At 43.8% G+C, this 22,364-nt stretch overlaps 1 protein-coding gene across 1 annotated transcript; it reads left to right on the top strand.

Annotated features, from left to right (window-relative positions):
- The first annotated feature begins 1,169 nt into the window (after positions 1 to 1,169).
- LOC117972101 (IgGFc-binding protein-like) lies at positions 1,170 to 19,060 on the top strand. The gene is made up of 19 exons (XM_059008881.1): positions 1,170 to 1,346; positions 2,654 to 3,883; positions 4,736 to 5,340; positions 5,432 to 5,999; positions 7,354 to 7,955; positions 8,070 to 8,634; positions 8,762 to 8,961; positions 9,323 to 9,464; positions 9,547 to 9,884; positions 10,245 to 10,815; positions 12,246 to 12,850; positions 12,941 to 13,508; positions 14,900 to 15,501; positions 15,616 to 16,180; positions 16,310 to 16,509; positions 16,830 to 16,971; positions 17,054 to 17,391; positions 17,764 to 18,334; positions 18,729 to 19,060. The coding sequence occupies exons 1-19, from the start codon at positions 1,298 to 1,300 to the stop codon at positions 18,911 to 18,913; spliced, it is 8,646 nt and encodes a 2,881-aa protein (XP_058864864.1). The 5' UTR covers positions 1,170 to 1,297; the 3' UTR covers positions 18,914 to 19,060.
- The last annotated feature ends 3,304 nt before the right edge of the window (positions 19,061 to 22,364 follow it).

Genomic DNA, 22,364 nt, shown 5'->3' with positions numbered 1-22,364 from the left:
CAATTTCTAGCACAGTGTGCTGTTTCAGGCAAGCTGGACAGAACAGTTTTTGCAATGTTTTTTTTCTATACAGAATTATAGCCTGAAAAGAGGTTCCTCACAATCGATATTACCTTCGTGGTCTCCTACTAGGAACACTGCCTACCCAGTTGGTGGAGGGGTCATTTGTAATTTGCATTACAGATAGCTCTGCCGTTAAGAGAGCAAATAGGGTTCAATTCCCTGCTGGTACAAAACATGTTGTTAGAGTAGAAAAAACATCCTGTTTATAATATTTTACTCCAAATAAATACAATAACCTAATGTGACACTGTTGATTTTTGAAAGGGAACAATCTTATATTAATTGTTTAATGTGTTAATTTTTTTAAAACGCACATTCTCTGTATAACTAAGAACATTACTAGTGTGTATCAAAAATATAGTAAGGGTCATTGTCTTCACTGTAAACTCATAGTTCAGTTGTCCATAATGGCACATGAGAGTTCCGTTACATTTGACTAATGCTTTGAATTTAAAGACACTGGGTTGTGCATCTCTACCATTAGATGGCACTAAAGAGCATGAAGCGCTGTATGTGATTCGGATCAGTGAACCCTTTAGTGAAGCAATAGTTCAAAAGGTTCAGTGATTCACGAGGCTTCACTTTTCCAATCACTTATTATTATTATTATTATTATTATTATTATTATTATTATTATTATTATTATTATTATTATTATTATCATCACTCATTTTACATTTCAACATAGGGCCAGTTAATTCCAGGAAGATCGACTCAGTGTCCAATTTAATGCAGGTGCTTCGAGTTTGAGAGACTAATTAGAAGCGCACCTCAAACTTGATAAATAGGGAACAGTCTCCCCGCGATAGCTAAGCCAGATTTCAGGTAAGAACTTGTTAAAAATTGGGCAAGCCTCGACACGTACACTACGCTTGTTGAAACGGGTGCAAAAGCCGTGCGAGGATTGCATGATCTGCAAATTATTACCGTACCTGTGTTATAGGCTCCAGTGCCCTGATCAAATGCCACATCGATAACAAAAGCAGCTTTAATTAAGCAGTTGAAGGTGTGTCCTTGCAGCCTTTACTGTGAGACTTATTGCACGTCTTATTTTAAGTTTCCTATCTATGTAATATGCTTGTGTATTATTCAGCACATGCAATTTCCACGTGTTTGTTGAGTTGAATTGAGTAGTGTAGCGTGATTTGGCTTGAGCGCTGCGTTTTTGTCCGCTCGCCCTACCTGTAAATATAAACCCAGTTCTGCAGCCGATGTGTTCTCTTTTCTTCCAGCAATGTGGCGAACACTGTTGCTGATCTGCGTGTTCTCTGTGCTGAGCGGCGGTAAGTCTTGGAACTGTTTGAAATCACTGGGTAGGAACACACATTGGGACGCTTGTCCCTCACTAGTCTCTGGTTTTACTCGTCTTGTAGTAATACGTTACGCACGACGTACTCTTGTGCATTTCAGCACAAAATGCACGTTTTGTTATATTTATATCACGTTACACCAAACGCGGGTTGATCTGCGCAATAATTTCACGATGGTTATAGACTATAATCGTGCACATAATTGAGTATTCGCATCGCTTCCACTTGTTTCTAGTTACACTGTTGCAGGAATCACAAAGTAGGATGCGAATGGCAGTGCTGGATTGTTAATAAAAAGGTAATCCGCAGGCTGTAATAAAGTAGCTCACCCTTTCTTATCTGGGGTTGGTACAGTATGTCTGTACCTACAGAACGCATGCAGATACATAGTATTAGAGAGCCATGAGATGAACGTAGAAGCAGGAACTCATAATATATGACCAGTGCCAGGCAAATACAGGTGAAGGTGAAAATCATGCCTTTATTTTAGCTACCTCGATGCAGACGTTTTGTACGCAGACTTTGCCGTATAAAACATTTAAAGCAAAAACAATTTCTTTAAAAAGAAAACACACACAGTCGTGAACAGTAACTGTCAATTATTATATTTTTACTTTTTTTGGATGTTATGCATTTGGGTTGTCCAAAATCTGTTATGTTTTGAGTCTTAAAAGGCAGCATGTTCTTGGTAATCGCTTTAGTGCGACTGTAGCTCCGCTTGAGAACGTTGCCGTCCTGTATTGCTGTTTAGTTTAGGCTAGTTTCGTGTACGCAGAGCTAGGGAAGGGATATTTTAATATTCAAAGCTGATGAAATTTGAGCCGTAACTTGGCTCTACCCGTGTACAGTATGTACTGGCTTGTGTTTAACACTGGAATAGCTGAACGCACTGTGTCACTGTGAAATACGGCTGAGCATTCAAATTCAGAGAATTCTTTTTTGTCCCCTTTTAGTTTAGGGTGAGGATTGCAGAGAGATAATAGCATATATAAAGTTAAGCAGAAAACACTTAATACATATAACGCACCAATTCAATTAATCCACGAAGCATCAGGCCCCAAATGCATTAAAATCAATATGGTTCTGCAATACAAAGTACATGTAGCATTTGAGACATTCTCTTCAGTGCTTTTGTAATTGTGTTGTAATTCTGGACCAAAATGTGTACTGTTTGAATATGTGCACCAGAATATCCAAACACCATTAACACATCTAATCTCACGATTTTACACTGTGAAAAAAAATGTACATGGGTTTCTTTCTCTCTTCCCCACCAGCAGGTTTCTGCTCAGCAAGTCCTGCTGGCAAAGAGTTTGTCAACGTTTTTCTGCAGAACAATGACCCGAGCTCGGACTCTCGTCTGGAGCTGATGATAACCTCCTACTCTGCTTCTACCTTGGTCACGGTGCAAGTCTACCAGTCCTCTTTCAGGAAGGAGTTCACTCTCTTCTCTGGCCAGAGTAGGTCTGTAGAGTTACCGGGGAACGTTGAGATGAGGGGCAACACCTATTCCTCAAACGCTTGCATCGTGCAAGCTGATCAAGAGGTCTCGGTCTTGGCAGTCAGCTGCAAGTCAAGAGCTTGTGTAACGTCCCTGCTCTACCCAGTCGGGTACTGGGGCAACCGTTACTACGCAATCACACCTCAAGTACCCCAGCAAGAGACCTACAGGCAGATCGGTATCACCAACCACAAGTATAAAAACGCCATTGAAATCTTCCTCACCAGCCAGGTCACTTTTCAAGGCACCCTCTACTCCAAGGGAGATGTGGTGAAGATTACCCTATCAGAGTTTCAAAGCGTGCAGCTGCAGGGTGCCAACAGCTTATCCGGCACAGAAATCAGGACTACAGATTCTGTGGGTGTGATGTGTGGATTCACCTGCTCCCCTCAAAACACAGTGAAGTGTCACTACGGGTTCCAACAGCTCATCCCTGCCCCCAGCTGGGGGCTCAGCTATGTGGTACCACCCCTGGCTTCTCGATCAGGTTCGGACTTGGTCTACGTAGTCGCTTTCCAGAACACCAGGATCAATATCCAGTACAACAAAGCCCTACAACTGGACGTGCTGGGCGGCACGGTAGCCCAGTTTCAGGTTGACCCCTCCAGTCCCATGTACATCACAGCCTCCCAGGGCGTACAGGTGATCTACTTCTGCACAGGGAGCGTTCCTGGGGCTCTGCCCGCCGTCGCCCCCTTCATGATGGGCATAGCAGACACCAGCACATACTGCTTCAATTACAACTTCACTGCAATGCCATCCTTTCAGAATAGCGCTGTGATGGTGGCTAAGGGTGCGAACGGGATCCTGATTGCGCTCGATCAGAAACCCCTGCCCCCTGATGTCCGCTGGAGTCCTGTGAAAGAGTCTGACTACTCCTGGGCAGTTATGGGCATTGCAAACCCTGGGGATCACAACCTCTGGCAACAGGGTGGCATCTTTGGGCTGTACATTGTTGGCACTGCCTCAGAAAGTTCCTATGGATACCCGGCAGTGTGCACTGAACAAAGTAAGACTTTTAATTATTTGTCTCTATTAAAATGTTTCACGTTTAGGATATAAAACTGTCCATGTTTTTAACTGCTCATTTTAAGGGAACGTTTAAGTATTTGCAACATTTACCTAGAGAAATATATTGCCAGATTTTTTTTTTTTTAATTTCCACAAAGATAAGTGAAATACTTTATGGGCCTCTTAAATATATAAATAACAACTTATCACAGGCTGCATATCTAGAAAACTAGTTTAACCTCATGTTTATAGCGGGCCGTACATTACTAAAGAATCTGAGTTCAACCTTTAGCGGCTACATACATATATACATACAGTCGTAAGTACATCAGATTGATTGCTATTTTATTTATTTATTTAATTATTTTAGTAGTGCTAGTGCACTTCCTTCATGTCCTCTCTTCAGAGTGTGGCTTCCTCAACAGGTACTATCAGGCTAAATGTTTACTGATTTATGCGGAGTTCAGAATGGTTAGTGCTACACAGTGTTTTAAATATCTGGTAATTTGGTTAACTTGGTGTTTTTAGTTTTATAGGAATTTGAGTTGTACCATTTTTAAATAAAACCTATTTTCAATGCAGATAATTCCTATTTTAGAAAATCAATTGTATGTATTCTGTAATACAATGTAATCTGCACCCTGCTAGATTTGTTTAATACTTTTAATATTCTTCCAGTTCCTTTCTCAATGGCTCTTAAAATGTATTGTATACTTTTTGCCACAGATATGGGTTATGATTTAATTTGTTCATATGTTAACATTGCATGCTTTGCTTATTCATTCAGTTTGACTTTGGCCCTTGAAATCAGTCCTAGCATTAACCCTAAAGGTCTTTGATATCCTCTTAGCCATGAACTGCCCGGAGAACAGTCACTATGAGTCTTGTGGATCTGCCTGCCCAGCAACATGCAGTGACCCTAAAGCCTCATTCAACTGCATTTTCCTTTGTGTGGAGTCCTGCCAGTGCAACACTGGGTATTTGTGGAGCGGCAGTCTGTGTGTTCCTGCCCAGCAATGCGGCTGCACTTATCAGGGACATTACTACCTGCCCAATGAGACGTTCTGGGCTGACAAGAGCTGCACACAGCAGTGTACCTGTGATCTCTACACAAGCCGGGTGACATGTAAACAATCTTCATGCAAACTCTCTGAGGAGTGCAGGCTTGTCGATGAGGTGTGGGGCTGTTATCCTTCTGTTAATTCCTTCAAAACCTGTTCAGCTGAGGGAGATCCTCACTACATCACCTTTGATGGATGCAGGTATGACTTCCAGGGCACCTGCATTTACCAGCTGGTGGCGCTGTGCTCCTACAATACCAATTTGACTCCTTTTGAGGTGCATGTGCAGAATGACAACAGGGAAAGCACAGTGGTGTCTTACTCCAAGATGGTACGGGTGAAGGTGTATGGCATCACCATTGAGATCAGCAAAGACAGTAGCGGTAAGGTTCAGGTAGGTTGGTTTCCAGTTTGCCTAACTTGATAATGAACTTCCTGAATACCAATACTGATGCATGAAAATGCCTTTTTTTTCTTCTGTGCAGGTGGATGGCATCTTGATCAACCTACCTTACTCTTTCAGTAATGGCAAAGTGAAAATTTACCGGATTGGGATGAATGCAGTTGTACGAACGGATTTTGGTCTCAGGCTGACCTTTGACTGGAGCAGCCGTGTCACCGTCACTGTGTCTGCTGCATACTCTGGCTCCCTCTGTGGCCTTTGTGGGAACTACAATGGTGATCCTGCTGATGACCTGATTGGAAAGAATGGCCAGACGGTCCTCAGCCCAGATGCATTTGGAGAGAGATGGAAGACTGGCGACGTTCCTGGCTGTGTTGATAGATGTCAGGGTTCCTGTCCAGTGTGCAGTGATAAAGAGAAATTGGCTTATGCAGGGAGTGGCTTCTGTGGAAGGATCACAGACCCCAGAGGGCCTTTCAGAGACTGCCTTGGTGTTGTGGATTCAAAGAGGTTCTTCGAGAATTGTGTCTATGATGTCTGTATCTACAAAGGTCTCCAGTCTATCCTGTGTCAGTCTATTGCTAGCTATGTGGCTACGTGTCAGGAAGTGGGGGCCAACATCTATCCCTGGAGATCCAAGGGCTTCTGTGGTAAGAGTCATCCTTTAGATTACCAAGCTCATATGTTGAGTATTTATGAAGCCTAATTAGTGCCAAGATATGATGGTTCTATCACTAGCCAGTGAACGCTGAGAATCAATGTAATTTAGAAAAGACACTCGGGGCCAGTTGCAATAAAGTTCTTGAAGTCTGACATCAAACTGGACCAGCAAGTCGGGCTAGTGTTAGTCTGGCTTGAGAAATGGTTGCGGTAGCAAAGACTTAGCCGGATTTGAATACAGTAAATCTAAAATGATGTAAAATGGCTATGAACACAATTAGACATTTCTCTATTTTCCTGGTAGGAATGGCAATAAGTAATAAATGCAGCATGCACAGTTCAGTTATTTTCTTTAATTTAAAAATACTATTCGATACTTAATTGACGTATTTATAGACATTGTCTAAGGGGAGAAATATGAATTCTCTGAAACGGAGAAGCCAACTACTGTACATGAGACAATGTAAACTAATATCACATGAACTGTAAAAAATAATGCCGTTACTGGTAAGGATAAAATGAAGCTTTGGCAGAGATCGCCGAAGCTGTGAACTGGCAATGGTGGGTGGTACGGCAATAGAATCTGATTCCTTTACAGCCATACTCTGAAATGCACACAGTGTTATGGTTTGTGCTGAAGTTGACGTCAACAATTCTGAAACTTTAGATAAACACATTCCAATGTTAGAGATGGCTGAAGACCATGAGGTCAAAATGCTGTCATTCTTTTCCTGTGTAGTATGAAATACATTGAAGGACTTTAAGTGCGCAGTCTACTTACTCGTTTTCTGCAAGAAATGGCCCTTTTGAAAATTTCTGTCATTGTGATTCGAACTTGACCACTGTCACACAATCTGTGTGTTGATTTTGAATCCCATATCACCTGTAAAAATAAATAAGTAGGCCTGCAGCTTTCGTGTGATTAAGAAAATAAAAAATAAAATCTAAGCACTATATAATTGAATTCAGGTTTATTATGGAAACAGTAACAATAAGAACGAGTCCCTTACAAATCAAAGTAACAGCATCAATATTTAGAAATCCAGTACGTTCCTGCACTTTGTAAACAGGAAGTTTGCTTCATGTTTTAAAGGTGTATTCTGAACCGTAGGTGCTTGGATTGGGTTTGTGTCCTGTCCTCTGATTCGAGTAGACTGGGGAAACCTGTTGCTTTTTGGGGGTGGATTTCTAGTCCGACTTGAGAGTCAAGTCTAGCATACGTGTTTATTGCAACCGGCCCCTGGTATCAAGTACACTGTAGTTATCATGGCAAGTAGATCTGGACTAAAATCAACTTCTCACCTGAACCTATTTTTACAAATCATGTTCTACTTATCCCTACAGATATGCCCTGCCCTGCCAACAGTAACTATGAGTTGTGCTCAACTGCCTTCCCCCGTACCTGCATTGAATCACCAGTCCCTCTTGATGCTCCTTGTATGGAGGGCTGCCGGTGTGCGACTGGTTTTGTCCTCAGCGGGGTGAATTGTGTCCCCTCTTCAGAGTGTGGCTGCCTCCACAACAACGTGTACTACCAACCTGGGGAGAGCTTTTTCCCTGAATCTCTGTGCCAGCAGCGGTGCACTTGTGGGTCAAACGGCCAGATCAGGTGTCTCCCCTTCACTTGTGCCAAAGGTGAAAAATGCAGTGTAGAAAATGGAGTGCGCAAGTGTATCCCTGTGATGGTTTCCGGCAAGTGCTCTGCCTCCGGGGACCCACACTACCGCTCCTTCGACGGGCGTGCCTTTGACTTCCAGGGCACCTGCACCTACACGCTGGCTGTGAGCTGCCCTAAAAGCGGAGCCATGGGTAGTGTGGAGCCTTTCTCTGTGCACATGCAGAATGAGAAGTGGGGCAGAGGGACGGTGGCTGTTACAAAGCTGGTGGAGCTGGGGATCTATGGGAGCAACTTTACCTTGACGCAAGGGCTGAGCGGAAAAGTCAAGGTAAGATTGTTAAATGTGTCTAAACTTGAGTTAATGAATGTTAAGAAAATACATTATTTTACCCAAGTTATTAGTTGATCCAGAAGTAAACCTCCTTCCTAAAATCTCTCCCAGGTGGATGGCATCATGTGGAACATTCCTGCTGTCCTGGACCGGGTTAGTGTGACTCAGCATGGTCTCAACGTGCTTATACAGACAGAGGCAGGTGTGGAGGTGGTGTATGATCTGCTGTACTCTGTGGTGGTGACGGTGCCTCAAACCTACATGGGCCAGATGTGCGGTCTCTGTGGGAACTACAACGGGAACCCGGGGGATGATTTCCAGCTTGCGGACGGCAGCCAGACTACAGATGTCCAGGCGCTGGGCTCTTCCTGGAAGGTGTTTGTGCCAGGCGCTGACTGCAATGACGGCTGTGGAAACGACTGCCCTCTCTGCGATCGTTCTGGGAAGTCCCTGTTTGGAGCGGCTGGTTACTGCGGGATGATCACTGCGCCCACCGGACCCTTCAGCTCCTGCTTCCCGGTGGTAGACCCCCAGGGTTACTTCAATGACTGTGTGTATGACCTGTGTCTATCTGATGGTGGGACGAAGCAGGTGTGTCACAGCTTACAGGCTTACACAGCTGCCTGCCAGGTGGCGGGGGTGCAAATCCAACCCTGGAGGAATGACTATTTCTGCCGTGAGTATTACTCCCTTATGTTACATGATTTTTAGTTCCTGTAAATCGGAGTTACATGGTTTACATTGTATAATCTTATTTCTTTAGGGTCCAATAAGGTACTTGTACAATTTGTCTTCTGTTTCAGCCATGGCGTGCCCTGCTAACTCCCAGTACAAACTCTGTGCCAGTACCTGTGCCATGTCCTGTGCTGGGATAACTGGGAAAATGACTTGCATGCTGACGTGTGCAGAGGGCTGCGAATGCAATGCTGGCTACCGGCTTGATGGGGACAGATGTGTTGAGGCGAACGGCTGCGGTTGTTTTGAGAAGGGAAGATATTACAAGGTATACATTTGGCACTGCCTGCACAATGTTCATACCAAGTATTGGTCTCTGCACCTGGTTGATTGCCTGGTAAATTGTCAGCTTTATTGAGTTGAACTATTTGCAAAATTAATTTAAAACACATGAAGGGCAATGTAACCTTATTCTGAATTGCAAACACAAGATATTGAATTGAGGGAGGGGTAGCATATTTTAATTTTTTTATGTTGAATATACTTATATATTTCTCATTGTATGAATATTTCTGTTTAGTGTTTCATGGGCTTGAATAGATGCAGCTTGAATAGACCCTGTTCATCATAGTCTCACAAGTCTTGGTCAGTCTCATTTCTGCATTTTCTTGCCTTTGTTCTGGATGCAGGCTGGTGAGGTCGTTTGGGAACAGATGTGCAGCAGGAAATGTAGCTGCTCTCCATCCACAGGCCTACAATGCATGGAGGCATCCTGTCCAAAGAGTTTGGTCTGCAGAGTCCAGGACGGGATTATGGGATGCTTCAAACCAGGTACGACTCGTTCAAAAGACGTTCTTGGATTTCCTTTTCTCTCGAAGACATTATGTAACTTTTATAAAATGCTGTATTTCAGATGATGGCCCCCTCCCTTGTGACAGAATCGACTGCCCGCCTAACACCAAGTGCCAGGTCATAAACCTCCAGCCCACCTGCGTTGCAGACTCGACATCTTGTTGGGTCTTGGGAGGCCCTCACTACCACACCTTTGACGGGATGAACTTTGACTTCCATGGAAACTGCACCTACACCCTTGCCCAAAAATGTGGAAATCAAATAAATGTCCCCCAGTTCTCTGTCCAAGTGCAGAACGAGCACTTAGGGAGCAGGCTGTTGTCTTCCATCAAAACTGTCTATGTAGTGGTTTCTGGAGATACTATCACAGTTGTGAGGCAGGAGCTGGGGTTTGTGCGGGTAAGGAGAGTTTAAACAGTATTTGAGTAATGATGAGCACAGTCTATATATCCTGGGGCAGCAACTGGTTATGCATAGAATAATGCAGTGTGGATGTGAAATAAAACTAGACTATTGTCTAACTGATCTTGTAATCCACTGTTCAGTATTTAGTAGCTGTCCTTTTGTTTCAAGGTTGTATCAACCTATGGAATTGTCAATGACATAAGATTTAAATGCAATCTTGTAGAGTTCTAGATTTTGAGATTTCACTTCACATGTTATGCATATAGTGGTCTAGAGAGTAAAAACAGCTGCTGTTTTTTTAATGTGATTTAAAATAAGTGCTTGCTTGTTTTATTGCATGCTTTCATTATGAAGGTGAATGGTGTGAGACGATACCTGCCCTTCTCTCTCCAATTGGGGAAGATTAAACTGTACCAGAGCGGTGCACTGCTGGTTGTGGAAATGGACTTTGGCGTTTCTGTGATGTACAACTGGAACGGATACCTGGTGATCAAACTCGCCAGATCGTTCACGGAGAGGGTCTGCGGGATGTGTGGCAACAACAATGGCGACTCCACTGATGACTTTGTGACCCCAAGCGGCTCTCGGGTGAAGAATGAAATGGATTTTGGGTGGAGCTGGAAGGTGGACAACGCAGACCGCTTCTGCCAGGCTGACTGCAACGGCCCGTGCCCTGTTTGCTATCCGCGCATGGCCCAGCAATACAAGATGGACGGCTCTTGTGAGTTGCTGACCCAAAGCAGTGGTCCCTTTGCAGTGTGCCAGGCGTTGATTGATCCAAGCATTTATCAACAGAATTGTATGTACGACCTGTGTGTGAACAATGGCAACCAGACTCTTCTCTGCCAGGCTTTGGAGGCCTATGCAGATGCCTGCCAGAGAGCTGGGATCAAGCTGCAAGAGTGGAGAGCGATGGCTGTGTGTCGTAAGTTATTTTCTTTTTTCCCCTAATATTCTCTTTGCCCACAGAATTTCATTATAGATGAAGCTTTGTTGAACTGTTCTAGTATGATTTCAAAAACGCTGGCCAAGGTGAATGTGTGGTGGTTTAATTTACATGAAACGGGCATGCCCCCAGACATCTTTCACATGGTAAGGACAATTGAACCACACCAACATCCCATCTCATGCCGATAATGACTCTGCATCAGCATGCTGTAAAGTGTTTCAGCCAGTCGGTGCTACATTTCTGTTCTTTCCTGAGTTTCCCTCTCTAAAAATGAATAAACACAGTGCGCTGCCGGAGTGACAGAACAGCAACTACAGTGACAGCCAAATAGTCCACAACAATAAAAGCTACAAAAACCTATATGAAATACAGACTCAAACTGGAGAAAAGCTATCTCTCAAATCTTTTTATGCCGGTTTGATTTTTTATTTTTTTATAAATTGTCGTTGCCAATTATTTATTTTCTCCCAATTTGGAATGGCCAATTTTATTATGCTCCGCTCACCACTACCACCCCTGCGCTGACTCGGGAGGGTGAAGACGAACACACACTGTCCTCCCGAAGTGTGTGCCATCAGCTGACTGCTTTTTTTCACACTGCGGACTCGCCATGCAGCCGCCCAAGAGATACAGCGTCGGAGGACAACGCAGCTCTCAGACTACAGGGGTCGCTGGTGAACGGTGAGCCGAGGACACCCTGGCCGACCTCCCTCCCCCCGTGCGGCGCTTGGTCAATTGAGCGCCTCCCCCTAGAAGCCACCGTCCTCAGTCAGCAAATGGAATAGCCTGGACTCGAACTCGCAACGTCCAGACTAGAGGGCACACATCCTGCACTCCACACGGAGCGCCTTTACTGGATGTGCCACTCGGGAGCACTCCGGTTTGATTTCTAATCATTTCTCTCACAATCACTACAACTGATCATGACTTCTTCCCTAAGCATGGCATATAAACTAATTTTTTGTTACGAGTGACAACAGGCAGTTCAAAAAATAGACCCTCGATTTAATAGGAATAAACTCTCGTGGCAAGAGACGTAACGAGACCGAATGTGGAGGATCCACTTCACCAGAAGCTTCATACAATTAGACACTTTATTGCACACTTTGGTGTATATTTGTTATAATTAGTTGTGCAGTTTCCTAGTAACTGAAAACACTGTTCTGGGAGATGCAGTTAGTGGAAGTTTTAGGGAAGTCAGACAACCTGTCCAGCAAAATTGCTATGCACATTTTTATGCATTTATTAAAACTGATTGCATATTTGGGATTTTTTATTGGGAAGTACAGCGACATACTGAAGCTAATTAAGGCTAGCCACTTCATGTCTGTAAAATGTAGACACTATTGGTTACAGAACTGAAACCAGTGGTGGAATAAATGTCAATTTTTTAAATTTGTCCCTAGCCATATACTGCCCAGACGATGGTCACTATGAGTCTTGTGGATCTGCCTGCCCAGCAACATGCAGTGTCCCTGAAGCCTCGTCCAGGTGCCTGCTGCCTTGTGTGGAGACCTGCCAGTGCAACGCTGGGTATTTGAGGAGCGGCAGTCTGTGTGTTCCTGCCCAGCGATGCGGCTGCACCTATCAGGGATATTACTACCTGCCCAATGAGAAGTTCTGGGCTGACGAGCGCTGCACACAGCAGTGTACCTGTGATCTCTACACAAGCCGGGTGACATGCAAACAAGCTTCATGCAAACCCTCTGAGGAGTGCAGGCTTGTCGATGGGGTGTGGGGCTGTTATCCTTCTGTTAATTCCTTCAAAACCTGTTCAGCTGAGGGAGATCCTCACTACATCACCTTTGATGGATGCAGGTATGACTTCCAGGGCACCTGCATTTACCAGCTGGTGGCGCTGTGCTCCTACAATCCCAGTTTGACTCCTTTTGAGGTGCATGTGCAGAATGACAACAGGGAAAGCACAGTGGTGTCTTACTCCAAGATGGTGCGGGTGAAGGTGTATGGCATCACCATTGAGATCAGCAAAGACAATAGTGGTAAGGTTCAGGTAGGTTGGTTTCCAGTTTGCCTAACTTGATAATGAACTTCCTGAATACCAATACTGATGCATGAAAATGCCTTTTTTTCTTCTGTGCAGGTGGATGGCATCTTGATCAACCTACCTTACTCTTTCAGTAATGGCAAAGTGAAAGTTTACCGGATTGGGATGAATGCAGTTGTACGAACGGATTTTGGTCTCAGGCTGACCTTTGACTGGAGCAGCCGTGTCACCGTCACTGTGTCTGCTGCATACTCTGGCTCCCTCTGTGGCCTTTGTGGGAACTACAATGGTGATCCAGCTGATGACATGATTGGAAAGAATGGCCAGACGGTCCTCAGCCCAGATGCATTTGGAGAGAGATGGAAGACTGGCGACGTTCCTGGCTGTGTTGATAGATGTCAGGGTTCCTGTCCAGTGTGCAGTGATAAAGAGAAATTGGCTTATGCAGGGAGTGGCTTCTGTGGAAGGATCACAGACCCCAGAGGGCCTTTCAGAGACTGCCTTGGTGTTGTGGATCCAAAGAGGTTCTTTGAGAATTGTGTCTATGATGTCTGTATCTACAAAGGTCTCCAGTCTATCCTGTGTCAGTCTATTGCTAGCTTTGTGGCTACGTGCCAGGAAGTGGGGGCCAACATCTATCCCTGGAGATCCAAGGGCTTCTGTGGTAAGAGTCTTCCTGAAGACTACCAAGCTCATATGTTGAGTATTTATGAAGCCTAATTAGTGCCAAGATATGATGGTTCTATCACTAGCCAGTGAACGCTGAGAATCAATGTAATTTAGAAAAGTCACTCGGGGTCAGTTGCAATAAAGTCTTGAAGTCTGGCTTCAAACTGGACCAGCAAGTCGGGCTAGTGTTAGTCTGGCTTGAGAAATGGTTGCGGTAGCAAAGACTTAACCTAGCCGGATTTTAATTCAGTAAATCTAAAATGATGTAAAATGGCTATGAACACAATTGGACATTTCTCGATTTTCCTGGTAGGAATGGTAATAAGTAATAAATGCAGCATGCACAGTTCAGTTATTTTCTTTAATTAAAAAATACTATTCAATACTTAATTGACGTATTTATAGACATTGTCTAAGGGGAAAAATATGAATTCTCTGAAACCGAGAAGCCAGCTACTGTACATGAGACAATGTAAACTAATATCACATGAACTGTAAAAAATAATGCCGTTTACTGGTAAGGATAAAATGAAGCTTTGGCAGAGATCGCCGAAGCTGTGAACTGGCAATGGTGGGTGGTACGGCAATAGAATCTGATTCCTTTACAGCCATACTCTGAAATGCACACAGTCCAGCTTTGGTAAGTGTATACTTTATCAACATACTGCTATGTTGTGGTTTGTGCTGAAGTTGACGTCAACAATTCTGAAACTTTAGATAAACACATTCCAATGTTAGAGATGGCTGAAGACCATGAGGTCAAAATGCTGTCATTCTTCTCCTGTGTAGTATGAAATACATTGAAGGACTTTAAGTGCTCAGTCTACTTACTCGTTTTCTGCAAGAAATGGCCGTTTTGAAAATTTCTGTCATTGTGATTCAAACATGACCACTGTCACACAATCTGTGTGTTGATTTTGTATCCCATATCACCTGTAAAAATAAATAAGTAGGCCTGCAGCTTTCGTGTGATTTAAGAAAATAAAATCTAAGCACTATATAATTGAATTCAGGTTTATTATGGAAACAGTAACAATAAGAACGAGTCCCTTACAAATCAAAGTAACAGCATCAATATTTAGAAATCCAGTACGTTCCTGAACTTTGTAAACAGGAAGTTTGCTTCACGTTTTAAAGGTGTATTCTGAACCGTAGGTCCTTGGATTGGGTTTGTGTCCTGTCCTCTGATTCGAGTAGACTGGAGAAACCTGTCGCTTTTTGGGGGTGGATTTCTAGTCCGACTTGAGAGTCAAGTCTAGCATACGTGTTTATTGCAACCGGCCCCTGGTATCAAGTACACTGTAGTTATGGCAAGTAGATCTGGACTAAAATCAACTTCTCACCTGAACCTATTTTTTACAAATCATGTTCTACTTATCCTTACAGATATGCCCTGCCCTGCCAACAGTAACTATGAGTTGTGCTCAACTGCCTTCCCCCGTACCTGCATTGAATCACCAGTCCCTCTTGATGCTCCTTGTATGGAGGGCTGCCGGTGTGCGACTGGTTTTGTCCTCAGCGGGGTGAATTGTGTCCCCTCTTCAGAGTGTGGCTGCCTCCACAACAATGTGTACTACCAACCTGGGGAGAGCTTTTTCCCTGAATCTCTGTGCCAGCAGCGGTGCACTTGTGGGTCAAACGGCCAGATCAAGTGTCTCCCCTTCACTTGTGCCAAAGGTGAAAAATGCGGTGTAGAAAATGGAGTGCGCAAGTGTATCCCTGTGATGGTTTCCGGCAAGTGCTCTGCCTCCGGGGACCCACACTACTACTCCTTCGATGGGCGTGCCTTCGACTTCCAGGGCACCTGCGCCTACACGCTGGCTGTGAGCTGCCCTAAAAGCGGAGCCATGGGTAGTGTGGAGCCTTTCTCTGTGCGCGTGCAGAATGAGAAGTGGGGCAGCGGGACAGTGGCTGTTACAAAGCTGGTGGAGCTGGGGATCTATGGGAGCAACTTTACCTTGACGCAAGGGCTGAGCGGAAAAGTCAAGGTAAGATTGTTAAATGTGTCTAAACTTGAGTTAATGAATGTTAAGAAAATACATTATTTTAGCCAAATTATTAGTTGATCCAGAAGTAAACCTCCTTCCTAACATCTCTCCCAGGTGGATGGCATCATGTGGAACATTCCTGCTGTCCTGGACCGGGTTAGTGTGACTCAGCATGGTCTCAACGTGCTTATACAGACAGAGGCAGGTGTGGAGGTGGTGTATGATCTGCTGTACTGTGTGGTGGTGACGGTGCCTCAAACCTACATGGGCCAGATGTGCGGTCTCTGTGGGAACTACAACGGGAACCCGGGGGATGATTTCCAGCTTGCGGATGGCAGCCAGACTACAGATGTCCAGGCGCTGGGCTCTTCCTGGAAGGTGTTTGTGCCAGGCGCTGACTGCGATGACGGCTGTGGAAACGACTGCCCTCTCTGCGATCGTTCTGGGAAGTCCCTGTTTGGAGCGGCTGGTTACTGCGGGATGATCACTGCGCCCACCGGACCCTTCAGCTCCTGCTTCCCGGTGGTAGACCCCCAGGGTTACTTCAATGACTGTGTGTATGACCTGTGTCTGTCTGATGGTGGGACGAAGCAGCTGTGTCACAGCTTACAGGCTTACACAGCTGCCTGCCAGGTGGCGGGGGTGCAAATCCAACCCTGGAGGAATGACTATTTCTGCCGTGAGTATTTTTGCCTCCCTTGTTACATGATTTCTAGTTCCTGTAAATCGGAGTTACATGGTTTACATTGTTTAATCTTATTTCTTTGGGGTCCAATACAGTACTTGTACGATTTGTCTTCTGTTTCAGCCATGGCGTGCCCTGCTAACTCCCAGTACAAACTCTGTGCCAGTACCTGTGCCATGTCCTGTGCTGGGATAACTGGGAAAATGACTTGCATGCTGACGTGTGCAGAGGGCTGCGAATGCAATGCTGGCTACCGGCTAGATGGGGACAGATGTGTTGAAGCGAACAGCTGCGGTTGTTTTGAGAAGGGAAGATATTACAAGGTATACATTTTGCACTGCCTGCACAATGTTCATACCAAGTATTGGTCTCTGCACTTGGTTGATATCCTGGCAAATTGTCAGCTTATTGCGTTGAACTATTTGCAAATTAATTTAAAACGCATGAAGGGCAATGTAACCTTATTCTAAATTTCAAACACAAGATATTGAATTGAGGGAGGGGTAGCATATTTTGATATTATATTTATTGTTTAGTGTTTCGTGGGCTTGAATAGATGCAGCTTGAATAGACCCTGTTCATCAGTCTCACAAGTCTTGGTCAGTCTCATTTCTGCATTTTCTTGCCTTTGTTTTGCATGCAGGCTGGTGAGGTCGTTTGGGAACAGATGTGCAGCAGGAAATGTAGCTGCTCTCCATCCACAGGCCTACAATGCATGGAGGCATCCTGTCCAAAGAGGTTGGTCTGCAGAGTCCAGGACGGGATTATGGGATGCTTCAAACCAGGTACGACTCATTCAGAAGACGTTCTTGGATTTCCTTTTCTCTCGAAGACATTATGTAACTTTTATAAAATGCTGTATTTCAGATGATGGCCCCCTCCCTTGTGACAGAATCGACTGCCCGCCTAACACCAAGTGCCAGGTCATAAACCTCCAGCCCACCTGCGTTGCAGACTCGACATCTTGTTGGGTCTTGGGAGGCCCTCACTACCACACCTTTGATGGGATGAACTTTGACTTCCATGGAAACTGCACCTACACCCTTGCCCAAAAATGTGGAAATCAAATAAATGTCCCCCAGTTCTCTGTCCAAGTGCAGAACGAGCACTTAGGGAGCAGGCTGTTGTCTTCCATCAAAACTGTCTATGTAGCGGTTTCTGGAGATACTATCACAGTTGTGAGGCAGGAGCTGGGGTTTGTGTGGGTAAGGAGAGTTTAACCAGTATTTGAGTAATAATGAGCACAGTCTGTATATCCTGGGGCAGCAACTGGTCACGCATAGAATAATGCAGTGTGGATGTGAAATAAAACTAGACTGTCTCTAACTGATCATGTAATCTACTTTTCAGTATTTGGTAGCTGCCCTTTTGTTTCAAGGTTGTATCAATTCTATGGAATTGTGAATGAAATAAGGTTTAAATGCAGTCTTGAAGTAGATTTCAGATTTCACTTCACATATGTTATGCATAGAGTAGTCTAGAAAGTAAAAACCAGCTGCCAGGGTTTTTTGTTGGTTTTTTTAAATGTGATTTAAACTAAGTGCTTGCTTGTTTTATTGCATGCTTTCATTATGAAGGTGAATGGTGTGAGACGATACCTGCCCTTCTCTCTCCAATTGGGGAAGATTAAGCTGTACCAGAGCGGAGCATTGCTGGTTGTGGAAATGGACTTTGGTCTTTCTGTGATGTACAACTGGAACGGATACCTGGTGATCAAACTCGCCAGATCGTTCACTGAGAGGGTCTGCGGGATGTGTGGCAACAACAACGGCGACTCCACTGATGACTTTGTGACCCCAAGCGGCTCTCGGGTGAAGAATGAAATGGAATTCGGGTGGAGCTGGAAGGTGGACAACGCAGACCGCTTCTGCCAGGCTGACTGCAACGGCCCGTGCCCTGTTTGCTATCTGCGCGTGGCCCAACAATACAAGAGGGGCGGCTCTTGTGAGTTGCTGACCCAAAGCAGTGGTCCCTTTGCAGTGTGCCAGGCGCTGATTGATCCCAGCATTTATCAACAGAATTGTATGTACGACCTGTGTGTGAACAATGGCAACCAGACTCTTCTCTGCCAGGCTTTGGAGGCCTATGCAGATGCCTGCCAGAGAGCTGGGATCAAGCTGCAAGAGTGGAGAGCGATGGCTGTGTGTCGTAAGTTCTCTTCCCTACCCCCCATCCCTTGTAGTACAAGTATGGTACATATAGGTAGAAATTGATTTATTTTTGTATTGCTCATTTTAATGCAATGTCTGAGCTGCTCTAAATTGATCCCCCTTCTAGATTTGTATGTGCTCCTTTCCTCCCCTCATGTTTAAAATGTGTTGAATTACTGTGCACTCAGCATTGTTGCCATTTCCTATCGTTTTCAAAGTTGTTTGAAACTGCACTCCCATTTTAACTTCAGATTTGTTTAGGAGGCATACGTTGTCAGCACTACTTACAATTTAACAGAACAAACTGTAGCATTAATGTCTGTCCTGTAAACCAGTCTATTAACTGAATGCAGTGTATTTGTCTTTTTAACCCTAACTTTCTGTATCTCTAGCCATGAGCTGTCCAGAGAATAGCATGTATGTGTCCTGTGGATCTGCCTGCCCAGCAACGTTTAGTGACCAAGACGTCTCGTCCAAGTGCCGGCTGCCTTGTGTGGAGACTTGCCAGTGCAACGCTGGGTTTCTTAGAAGTGGTGTTGAATGTCGTCGTCCCAAAGACGCAAATGTGTTGTCTTAAAAGCAGAAAAATCTTGTCATGAAGTTTAAGAGTGGGAGCTGCAAAAGACATGCAAGACTGTGTCTTGCTCTTTAAGAATTATTCTCATGTGTATCTTTTTTAAAGTTTGTATGAGAAATATAATATTCTCCTGCAAGAAACTACTAACTCAGTGTGTTGTGTGTTTTTTGTTTTTTTTCCCCTTAACATGAAAATCTGGTGCCTCACATGAAATCAACAATCAACCCACAGAAGCTTATTCATGAAGAATTCTCCCCAATTCGTGGTACACAATACTGCTTCAGTATATAACCTCTCAAAGGTACCAAAAAATGTAATGCAGTACAAAGACTTAGAATTTGTATTTGTTAAACTAAACATTCATCTATATCTAAATCAAATGTATATCTAGAAGTCCCTGGTATGGTGGTCAGCAGTGCAAAAACATTGTCATAAATAAAGAACAAATAGCCCACCCAGTCATTCTGCATTGTAGTGAATGAACAGATCACTGACCCAGTCATTCTGCGTTGGTAGTGAATGAACAGATCACTGACCCAGTCATTCTGCTTTGGTAGTGAATGAACAGATCACTGACCCAGTCATTCTGCATTGGTAGTGAATGGACAGATCACTGACCCAGTCATTCCGCGTTGGTAGTGAATGAACAGATCACTGACCCAGTCATTCTGCATTGGTAGTGAATGGACAGATCACTGACCCAGTCATTCTGCATTGGTAGTGAATGGACAGATCACTGAACCAGTCATTCTGCGTTGGTAGTGAATGATTAATATCTGCAGTGCTGCTGCACATGAAGGGCTTGGTGCTTATTCCAGCCTTCCAGATGGGACGCTCATCAATGCAAGTAAATAAGTGTCTAATATATTCACCTTTGAGAGGCCAACATTGCTACTGGAGCACACTTCTCAAATGCCTCAATGAAAGTCTTGTAATGCTTTGGATGTATTTTGTCTGTATGAAGGAGAAACGGGTTTCCAAGCCAGGATGGTGAGTTAGTAAGAAAATGTAGTGAACCGCTACAACCCCAAGGAAGGCACTGCTCCAGTCAGTCTTCTCTAAGGGGTCTATTCTCAAAGAGCGTAAACCCTGCATAGCCTGGATCTACGCTCTCCCACAATACACGCGTTCTCATGCTGAAATCTCTGCCGTGTAGCTGGCTGTGGGTGCGGATTGCCACTCCGCGGACTCTGGAATGCAAGCATGGCTTGAACAAAGACACGTCTCTGAATGGCCAAGTATAGGTGCCTGGAGTTTGCGTCTGACTAGCATTTCTCACACAATTAACAGTATTTAACATTTTTAATAACAATAATTTGAGCTACAACATTGTTTTAAAGATCAAAAGAAAATGTCCTTTCAACAACAAAGTTTGGCCAAAAAAATACTACTTTGCTGAAAGTATGCTGAATAAGTGAAAGTAGGTTAAATACACAAATTAAAATACATTTTGGAGGATTTTACAGTATTGTATCAGCAATGCTAGAAACCCCCCACAAAAAACAAACCCAGCACTATTTTGTAACTTCTTAAATGAAATGTGATGTATTTCATTGTATAGTGACACAGAAGCACACACCATCAATAGTAATAGCAGGTACGCAAAGCGAAAGCCATCACTCAAAGAAGGGTTAACGTAACACCCCCAAAATATTCTGTTGATTTCACACAATGGTGATGTTGAATACAGAAGAAGGGGCTTCGTCCGGCGAAGAAATCTGGTAGTTTTGTATCATAGTACTTTTGCACCATTATGTGAAGATAAATGCAACCCTCCAGTGAAGAAAAACAATGTGTTTCAGTTAAGCCGGTATATTAGTGCTTGTAAAAAAATGGATCAACTTGATACACCACTCACTTCTCAGCTTTAATTTCACAATCATAATAACACCAGGGGCGTCACGTCACAAAAAGCTTGGGGGGGGCAAAGAATGCGTTTAGGGGCCCCCTCTCCATAATAATAAAACTGACCTGTCAAAACCCCAGCCCCTCACAGACAATTTCCGCCTGGGGGGCTGTGCCCTTAAATAAATCACAATAGCTTCCAAAGTATAGACAGCACAGGCATGGTTCAGGGCTTGAATTCAAGGTAACCCTTTGGGCATCAAGACTAAAACCTCAGGTGTGAAAAAAGTCTTACTCAGTACCACACTGGAAGGAGATATCCAGAAAAAATACATAAAAAAACAAACACACTTCATTTTTTTATGTTCTATAGTCATTTTTTCAACTTGTAGCATATGAAAAGAGCCAGATTTTTTTCCAGTGCTTCACCAACATGTCTACTATACTTGGAACTGTTTGAACAAAGGGATCAAATTCTACAGGAGTTTTTACAAAGCTAAGCCCAAGGGTCCCCAAACCTCTCCAAAAATAAACATTGTGTAAATCTTTATGTCCCGTGATACACTAAGTTCTAAAGGGATGTTCTCTTCTGGCACCTCACAGGCTAGCCATTGCCACATGCATTAGCCTTTGTAAGGCTCTTTTTTTTCCCCCTTATCTCATTCAAGAGGTGGGCGTGTTTGTTTGCACATCGATTACTCTGTGATGGATTGGGCTACAAACAAAGTAAAGGCATGAATGGAAAGCTTGTGACCTCCCCTACAACGTGATCAGGGAGACTTCACCATCATCAAGGTTGTAAGACCAGAGCAGTAAAACGCAAGCTAGTCGATTGCTTTTGTTTTGAATGCATGGGGGTACTAGACACATTGTGAATGGGATATGTCAGCGGTGAAATGACGGATTCAAAAAATTCCTTCGCTGCTTGATGGTAGGAAAACAACAAATTTGATATCGAGTCAGCTTTTTTTCTCTTTTGCTTTTGTAATAATATTAAAAATGATTTATGAAATATAATATTTCCGTGCAGTTCCGTGTTCCGCCCGCGGGACTAGAGGGCGTAAGAGGTTAAATGAAAACTTACATGCAAGCATCAAAAAAATAGGTAAGGAACGGGACACTCTAATTATGGGAGACTTTAACTTCTCAAACATAAACTGGGCCCACATGACCTCATACAACAGTTCAGACATGGGAATGACAGAGTTACTGTAAGATTGCTTGTTATCACAAATGGTGAATGTCCCGACTAGATACACTTCATGTCTAAATTTGGTATTAACAAACAATGAAGCAAGGATACACAACTTACAGGTAATAGAACCACTAGGAATAAGTGACCAGAATATGATAACATTTGTGACAAATAAATCAAGGGCAGTACAAAAATCAAAGACAATGTTTTACAATTTCAGGAGAGTAGATTACAAAGGAATGCAACAGGGGCTTCTAAACATAGACAGGTATATAATACTAATAGATAATGAAGCTGAAAACAATTGGATTACATTTAGACATTCCTCGTCGGTCGGGAGTCCAGCATCTCTCAGACGAGCTTTAAGGAGGCGTATGTGAAGGCGTATACGTATGCTTTTTTTTTTTAATT

The sequence above is a fragment of the Acipenser ruthenus genome, chromosome 38 (assembly GCF_902713425.1).
Source record: "Acipenser ruthenus chromosome 38, fAciRut3.2 maternal haplotype, whole genome shotgun sequence".
In the NCBI taxonomy this organism is placed as follows: domain Eukaryota; kingdom Metazoa; phylum Chordata; class Actinopteri; order Acipenseriformes; family Acipenseridae; genus Acipenser; species Acipenser ruthenus.
The sequence above is the reverse complement of the archived record's forward strand: the minus strand, read 5'-3'. Positions and strand labels throughout refer to the sequence as shown.